This window comes from Monodon monoceros, unplaced genomic scaffold (assembly GCF_005190385.1).
Source record: "Monodon monoceros isolate NGI ecotype Baffin Bay Population unplaced genomic scaffold, NGI_Narwhal_1 Super_Scaffold_22, whole genome shotgun sequence".
NCBI lineage: Eukaryota > Metazoa > Chordata > Mammalia > Artiodactyla > Monodontidae > Monodon > Monodon monoceros.
Genome location: NW_021703779.1, coordinates 63,501,124 through 63,509,255, shown reverse-complemented (window position 1 = coordinate 63,509,255; position 8,132 = coordinate 63,501,124). Strand labels below are relative to the sequence as shown.

General features: G+C 41.4%; 1 protein-coding gene across 3 annotated transcripts; it reads right to left on the bottom strand.

Moving 5' to 3' along the window:
• Positions 1–1,163: 1,163 nt before the first annotated feature.
• On the bottom strand, positions 1,164–5,711 carry PBDC1 (polysaccharide biosynthesis domain containing 1). 3 transcript variants are annotated; one of them, XM_029240703.1, is made up of 6 exons: positions 5,595–5,711; positions 5,439–5,504; positions 3,782–3,841; positions 3,140–3,280; positions 2,075–2,186; positions 1,164–1,751 (listed from the first exon to the last, which is right to left on the bottom strand). In XM_029240703.1, the coding sequence occupies exons 1-6, from the start codon at positions 5,622–5,624 to the stop codon at positions 1,498–1,500; spliced, it is 663 nt and encodes a 220-aa protein (XP_029096536.1). In that variant the 5' UTR covers positions 5,625–5,711; the 3' UTR covers positions 1,164–1,497. The 3 variants fall into 3 exon arrangements, with proteins under 3 accessions (XP_029096536.1, XP_029096537.1, XP_029096535.1); XM_029240704.1 differs by having other exon boundaries at positions 5,598–5,638; XM_029240702.1 differs by lacking the exon at positions 5,595–5,711 and having other exon boundaries at positions 5,439–5,567.
• Between the last annotated feature and the right edge of the window lie 2,421 nt (positions 5,712–8,132).

The window sequence follows — 8,132 nt, the reverse complement described above, 5'->3', positions numbered from 1 at the left end:
TATTTCTAAGAACTCGCCAAAGAGAATTCATGGAGAAACCTATTCGCTTTGTGCCCAATTGTTGCTGCTGACTGTGCATCTCTAGTGCAGCTCTTGCCTAGGGGACAACTGATCAATTAAGTTTAATTTTTGTCTCCTCCTGTGTCCACTGAGAAAAACAAGTCTCATTCACCCTCCTCTCCTCTGGTAAATCTTTCCTTGCATGATCATGCTGTGGTTAGACTATTTACTGTATGCACTATGAACATTGCAGCTTTCTCTAGCTAGTTTTAGCAAACAAAGTCAGTATGTCTATGGGGACACGCACAAATCTATACATTTGTAAAGATAACTGAAAACATGCACTCTTAAAAGTCATTAGATGAGAAGGAACATCCCCCCATCCATATAAAATCAATTGGTCTATCTTTGGAGTCTGACAAAATCCCATTTAGAAATATGTTCATTTTGTATTAATGTATAAATGTGTGCTATTGTCCACAGCATTATAAAAGGAAAGCCACTCTACCAGGCTTTATATTTATTAATTTCTGCTATATTTTAGGTAACAACTTGGTTACAAGAGAGAAGCAGGTTACAAGAGAGAAGCAGGTTACAAGAGAGAGCAGGTTCAGTCTCCTGCTCCTTTAATGTGAACTGGGCTGTGTTCACTAGTGTGACAGGTTCAGGCTGCTGCTGTTATCCCCATAGAGTATTTATCAAATCTTTTGAGAGATATATCAAATAAAATCAGAAAGCTAGAGTCACTCAAATGGCAAGAGTCAATTCTTATGTAAGGACTTCTAATCCAAAACCGTATACAACTTTACAGGTTTGAGAGAACTTCACTACAGGAAATAGTGAGAAGCATTAAGAAATAGGCATAGGGCTTCCCTGGTGGCACAGTGGTTGAGAGTCCGCCTGCTGATGCAGGTGACGTGGGTTCGTGCCCCGCTCCAGGAGGATCCCACATGCCGCGGAGTGGCTGGGCCCGTGAGCCGTGGCCGCTGAGCCTGCGCTTCTGGAGCCTGTGCTCCGCAGTGGGAGAGGCCATAACAGTGAGAGGCCCACGTACCGCAAAAAAAACAAAAAAAAAAACAAAAAACAACAACAACAACAAAAAAGAAATAGGCATAAATCATTTTATATAAGACATGACAAAGAGATTATGTACCTAAAAAAAAAATCAAGTGTCAAATAATTTTCAATACCTTTTAAAAGTCAATCACAGACATATAGTCATAAGAACCAAAAGAAATTTATTTACAAAATTTCTTACTTGACTGGTGGTGAGAAGCAAGAAACCATCAACTAAGACCCCACTAATAGTGTTCAAGCCAGTTCATACAAGAGAACAACCATTGCAGCTCCTGATGATTAGGCCAGAAAGATGTCCTTCTGCATGTCCTTCCAGTGAACAAGGAGATACATTTCACCATAGGGGCCTGTGCAAGTAGCATCATGGTACTTGTAGGCTCAGCTGAATCACAGCTTCTAGAGTGCTGTTCCCTGTCTACCTTACATAGCTATTTCACCACTTTTGTTGATTTCTTTGTAGGCGTCTTTCTCTTTTTCTCCTCCTTTGTTGATTTTCTCCTTTTCTCCTTCTCTGTTGGCTCCTTTCTCTTCTTCTCCTCCACTGTTGGCTCCTTCGTCTCCTCCACTGTTGGCTCCTTTCTCTTCTTCTTTGTCCTGAACACTAGTGTAAACTGCTTTGTTATAACCTTCCCGGTTCCGAGCAATTTCAATGGCAAAAAATTGTATCCTGGGTGCTGAAAGGTGAATAGAATTGATTATTTGTCCTAGTCACAGTTACTTCTCTAAACCTACTGGAAATCTATTGACAAAGTTGAACTAACATGCAAAGCATTCAAATATAGTCATAAGATTCAGAGATGTAAATTCTAATCCTATACTAAATGATGCTAAAAATACTTATCTTACCTCACAGTTACTCAAGATACAGTAACATGATCTTTACAGATATAACAAATAAAATGATTCCCAAACTAACTATTCATGTCATTGATTCATCAGTAAAACCAGATCCCTCGCTCTCCTTATACAGAAACAATCCCAGAGGCAAGAAACTCACCAAAGATGGTGTTTTCCTCAGTGTAGCCCTGAGAACAGTTCAGTCGCAGCAAAGTACCATAGTTGAAGTCTTCTACAATCCCATCAAACTTCAAACAGAATGGTCTCCACTTCTGTAAAGGCAAAAAAGGTATCTTAGCTAAAAAATGCAGGAGGCTGGTGAAGTCAGGCCAGGAGAGGGGCTTCCGTTTCCCCGGTAAGGAAAGTAACCACAGTGAAAGAGACTAGAATTGAGCTGATTACTAGTTTCACTAGCAATGAGTTTCTGTGTTATCTTTGGTATCTTTAGGCTGGTATTTCCCAACATGAACAATAGTTTAATCTGATAAAATACTTAGATCCTTGACTAGAGAATTAAATTTTAATTTCTTAAGTATATTCTCTGTTTTAAGTTATTGGCTAGTTCAGTCCAAAATGGTTATTCATCCCCACTGAAGCACAAATGAGACAAAGAAGGCAGGAATTTGGCCCAAAGTCACAAAGTTAAATTTTAAGAAAGAAGTCCATCCAATAGAGGCAATTTTCCAAAGATCAGTAACAGCCTGCTTAGAGTTAAAAGTTTACATTCCTCATAAGCCGAGAGTCTACCCTCAAGGAAAAAAAATTTCCTAACTATAAGAGTTTTAGTGCTCTGTAAAAGTATAACATAATCAAGCAAGCAATGCAAAACACAAGTTTTCCAATTATCCACGGCCTGTGATAATATGATCTTAAATCCAGAGAATCCAAACACCTCTCAGTACTCTATTTGCCAACCCTCTATCTAAGCCTTCTGGCTAAAGTACTCACATAAATAAATTTATTCCTTCTCCCTTGAAAGAGCTAGGTGGGTGAGGATGAAAGGTCCAAATCAAAGGGGAAAAAAAATAGATTCAATGAAAATGAAAAATCCATAAACCAGAAAAACATTCATTTAGTAACACATTAATTACAACTGCATAAAAGCCCTGGTGCTTTAGGTATTTGCCTTAAAACAAACCCCCCAAAAGTTTAAATGTATAAAAATGTATTCAGTCAATAATTGTTGGTCAGATGCTAGGCAATATTTAAAAGAGAGAATTCTTACCTCTTTAGCTCCTTCTGATTTGAGCTCTTCTGGGTCCAATACATCTATCCTGAGTTTCTTAAAATTTTCCCGAAACTCAGAATAGATTTGGTCATCCACTTTGGTGAGTTTCAGGAACTGTGGGTCAACTGAAGAAATCAGCTGCCAGACAATAAGACAACGTAAAGATGCTAGTCTCTAATTTACTATATTTCTGTCCCCTCTTCCCCAGAAAATCCTCATGGTTCTCAGGGCAGAAGAGTTTATTAGAAAATATAGACAGCCTAGGTCCCAGATGAAATCATGACATAATTTTAAAGGGCCATAATATACTACAGTCCCTTCCACCAATTCAAACCCCTTTGGCCCTATTAATGTCTGGCTGTTACCCTCTGTGGATTATTCATTCAGTCAACAAACATTTATTTAGTGCCTACTATGGGCCAGGCATCCTTTTGTGGGTTAGCAACACAACACTGGGCAGAGAAGCACAACTCCTCACTGTCAAAGCAAAACTGACTTCCATGCCCCAGTTCTCCTTAGAGTAATAAAAATTATCTCCAAAACACAACTGTTTAACTTGCTGAGAATGGTGATTAGCAGAGCACAATATGCTGAAATTACATGTTTAATTCTGCTTAACAATGAAGACAGTCAACTCACTTTGTAGTAGACTTCAGCATGCTGCATTGCTCTCATGGCCCAAGCCATCTCAATATCAGGCTGCAAAGGAGTGAAGAATGCCAGGTCAGAAATCACCCAATCTTGCTACTAGAGAACAAATTAAGGAAGTCTGTGGATGTCTAGTTAATGCTCAAGAGGGCTACCAAGCTTGGTGTTACTGTCAAAGGTTAAAAACTGGACTAAGGTTGAATTCTCTTGGAACTTGTTGCCTCCTCCCCTGTAAAATGGGATAATCTTAGGCTTAAAGGGAGGCTGTATGTGAAGCTCTGGGCAATTGGTATAGTGACTGCTGACTAATATTTCTGTACTTGGGAGGGATTTATCCATAGCTTTCTTGCCTCCTGATCGAGTGTTTGTTGTAGCTGTCTTCATCTGTGATTGTAGATCTACAGAGTTGGGAGAGAAACACTACAGGAAGAGGCAAACGAAGAGATAAGGGGCTCTTTTAGGTGGAAACACCTTTTTTTTTCTTGTTGATGCTGGTACCTGGCATACAAGTGGCCAATAAAAGATTCTGGATGTTAAAAAAAAAAGGACTAATAAGTTTGGACAATATAATAATTCTTTTGTCTTTATGACAACCAAAAGAAGCTACCTACACAGTCTAATAAACAAAATGAGCCACTGGCTGTCTTTTCCCAGCAGCTATTGAAAGTGTAGAAGACTACATAAAGCAGTAGATAAATCACCTTCTCAGGACTGAGTTAAATTACTGTAAAACTGAAATACCCACATACACCACTGAGTTGTTGAGAGGACAGTGTAATATAACAGAAGTAATATTACTCTTCACTTTTAAGAGTGTACAATGTCATAATCATCATGTGTGTTCATCAGATAGCCAATTCCCTATCCTACAACACTTAGAAATGAATCAATATCGTGAAGCAGGCTAGGTTATAATAAGCCTTACCAAGTACCTGTTCCACTGGAATCTCCCACTCCAACTGGATGGATCTATTTCACTGACCCCAGAAAAAAAATTGCATTTTTACCTCCATGCCCTTTTTCTGACTGCCAATCCATATCTTTTGTCCACTTACACTTTGAGGATCCAGTTCCATATCCACTTCCTCAGCAAAGTCTTCCTTTACTGTCTGGGTCCTTAGGGGTTTCTTCTTTGGCTAACCTCCTTTGGATCTTATGCCCTGATTCACTAATCTACCATACATCACATTATTATTTGAGTGTTATTACTATTTTCATGTCCGTGTGTCTTATAACTCAAAATACATCATGTGCTTTCTCCTTAAGGATCTAAACCAGATACACCATAAGCCAGTGCAACTTACTGCACAATGGAGTCACCCGGGGACCTTTAAAAATACTGATTCCTGACTCTAACCACCCAGATACGGTGATTTAGTTGGGATGGATTGCGACCCGAACTTCGAGATATTTAAAAGCTTCCCAGGTAACTCTAAAGTACAGCACAGTTTGGGAACTACTCCCATTGACGTTAGTCCTGCGTTTGCGAACCAAAAGGATTAGAATTAATTGAAAGGCGCATTTTCTGGCAGACGTGGAGAGAGTCTACGGAAGCCATCTGGGTAGGAGGGTTACAATTTCGTGGCGGGCCCTGCAGACATCCCAGGATAGCTGCGTGCGTGTAAAACCATGGGTGAGTCATACTCACATCGTTGCCATAAGACTCTGCTGGGAGAGAAACAGCGTGCGCCACGGACGTCAGTTCCCCGGAAATCTGGGAAAGGAAACAGAGATGGGGAAGGAGAGTTCGAGTTTCGACCCAGCCCGGCTTCCCCATTCACCCGACCCCAGAGCAGCGTCTCACCACCTCATCATTTCCACTGGTCGCCTCCATGTTGCAGCCTACAAGGCGTGGCTCCAGTTCGGAAATGACGTTTTGCGTGCTCCTTCCGCAGTTCCCAATTCATTGAAAACGGACAGCCGGAAAGAGTGGCTTTCATCCGACTGCGGCTGCGCCTGCGTGCCCTCTCCCTCGCCTGGAGGCAGTACTTCCTTGCCCCTCCTCTTACGCCTTGCGCAAAGGTGTGGCTTTGTTGTATACTCTGGGCTGCTTGACGGCCAGGAGGTGGTTGAACAGTCAGTAATATCTGCGATGAACATGGGAAAAGACTGAGTTAAAATAATGCAACTTTCCCATCCCCACTGCGCTGAGTGCCCTGCAGAGATTCGAATTTACATTCTCCACTTGTGCTTGGACGCGCATTCAGACGGGGACACAACTCACAGTTCCCAAAACCCCAGGCACTGATTAAGTTACAAGCAGGAATGCAGTTAAGCAATGGAGTAGATAGTAGGTCAAGGAAGAATTATTCTGTTAAGGTGATATGTTTACCGTGAAGATTTCGTCTTCTTCCGCTGGCGTCTAACTTCCCCAAGAATTAGTCACCTTGGATCATGGGCCTGTCATCAATCATGATTTTGGGGGAGCAGATGGGCTTTGTATGCTGAATATTAGAGAGTTGGGACTTTACCCTGAAAGCAATGGGAAGCTACTGAAGGCCTTTAAGTAGGCCAGCCTCATGATCAAACTCAAGTTTTAGGAAGGTCACTGAAGCACCCTCTGGAAGAAAAATTTGAGGAAGGCAAAATTGGAGGCAGAGAGACTAACTTGGAGGCACTGGGTGATTAAAAACCTCAGCTGAGGCACTGACAGTTGAGATGGACATTGAGAATTAATAAGGGAAATAGAATCAATAGGGCTTTTTGACTAATTGGATATGGAGGATAAAGAAGAATTAGGATTCCAATATGACTCCCAGGTTTCAGAATAGGTTTGGGGGATAAATGCCATTGAGCTAGAGAACACAGGAGGAGGGATGATGAGTTTAATTCAGGAGTTGAGTTTGAAGAGCCTATGGGACATTCAGATGGAGTTGACTAGTCAGAGGGAGATCCAATCAGAGATATAAATCTGATAGTGGATACTCCAGGTTTAATTGAGCTGTCCCAGTGAAACCATGAAGAACTATAAAGACACAAAGAGCAGCAGGCCAAGGACAGAACTATTTAGGAAGAAGAGAGGATAGCAAGAAGGAAAAGAAGACTTAAAAAAAAAAAAAGGAGTTATCATTGAGACATCAGCAAAGGACCAAGGGAGAGTCTCACAGAAGCCAACGATAAGAGAACTTCCAGAAAGAAGTGGTGAACCATGTCCAATACCCTGGGTTGAGTACCCTCAGCCCAGAAACTTGGAGAGGTCCTTGAAAACCTTAGCAAGAGCAGTTTCAGTGGAGTGGTGAAGGCAGAAGTCAGAGGGCAGTGGGTTGAGAAGGGAGTGGGAGTTAAAGAAGAGATGACAATGACCATACGGCATTCTTCCAAAGAGTTGCAGCTAGAAAGAGACATGAGGTCCAGGGACTTCCTAAAATTCTGGTTAAAAAACACAGAACATGAAAATGTACCATCTTAACCATTTTTAAACGTACAGTTCAATAGTGTTAAGTATATCCACGTTGCTGGGCAACAGATCTCCAGCACTTGTTCGTCTTGCAAAACTGAGACTCTACACCCATTAAACAACAACTCCCCATTTTCCCCATCCCCTAGCCCCTGGCCACCACCGTACTACTTTCTGTTTTTATGGCTTTGACTACTTTGGGTACCTCATATAAGTGGAATCATATACTATTTGTCTTTTTGTGACTGGCTTATTTCACTTAGTATAATGTCCTCAAGGCTCATCCATGGTGTTGCCATGTGACAGTATTTCCCTCCTTTTTAAGGCTGAATAATATTCCATTGTATGTATACAACACATTTGATTTATCCATTCATCCGTCAACGAACACGTGGGTTGCCTCCACCTTATGGCTCTTGTGAATAATGTCGCTATGGATATGGCTGTGCAAATATCACTTCAAGACCATGCTTTCAATACTTTTGGAGTTATACCCAGAAGTGGGATTGCTGGATTATGTGGTAATTATATCCTTAATTTTTTGAGGAACCTCAGGGACTTTTAAAATTATGATGTTAGGTTTAGAGAGGCTTAAGTGTACTGGGGACTTGGCCTTATACAAAAGACGGTCCTGCAGGGTGAGCTAGGTGTATCTCCAGAGAAATGGAATGAAGAGAGGCAGCATAAGCAGGAAATTGAGGTGTTCCCACCAGATGCTTTCTGTTTTCTCTATGAAGCATGAGAGGGCAGCTGAGAGCAAGAGGGAATGTGTTGAAGTCTTGTCTTGAGAAGAATGACTTGAGAAGTCCTGCATAGCAGCTCGGAGGAGAGGGAGAAGCAGTCTGACAAGGAGATGGATGGAAGTTTTCAGGGACCAGGTCAAACTAGAGGACATGATTCTTCAGGGATAGCACTCTGTATGTAACCCAGCGGTCTGAATGTAAG

What these genes read in the sequence shown, in the direction of transcription:
- PBDC1 (XM_029240702.1), bottom strand. Translation starts at nt 5,567, where the DNA reads ATGGGGAAGCCGGGCTGGGTCGAAACTCGAACTCTCCTTCCCCATCTC. An exon ending in CAGAGTCTTATGGCAACGAT is followed by an intron (nt 3,842 to 5,438) that starts GTGAGTATGACT and finishes ACTCCTTTGCAG; the next exon opens with CCTGATATTGAGATGGCTTG. An exon ending in TGAGGAAAACACCATCTTTG is followed by an intron (nt 1,752 to 2,074) that starts GTGAGTTTCTTG and finishes TTCACCTTTCAG; the next exon opens with CACCCAGGATACAATTTTTT.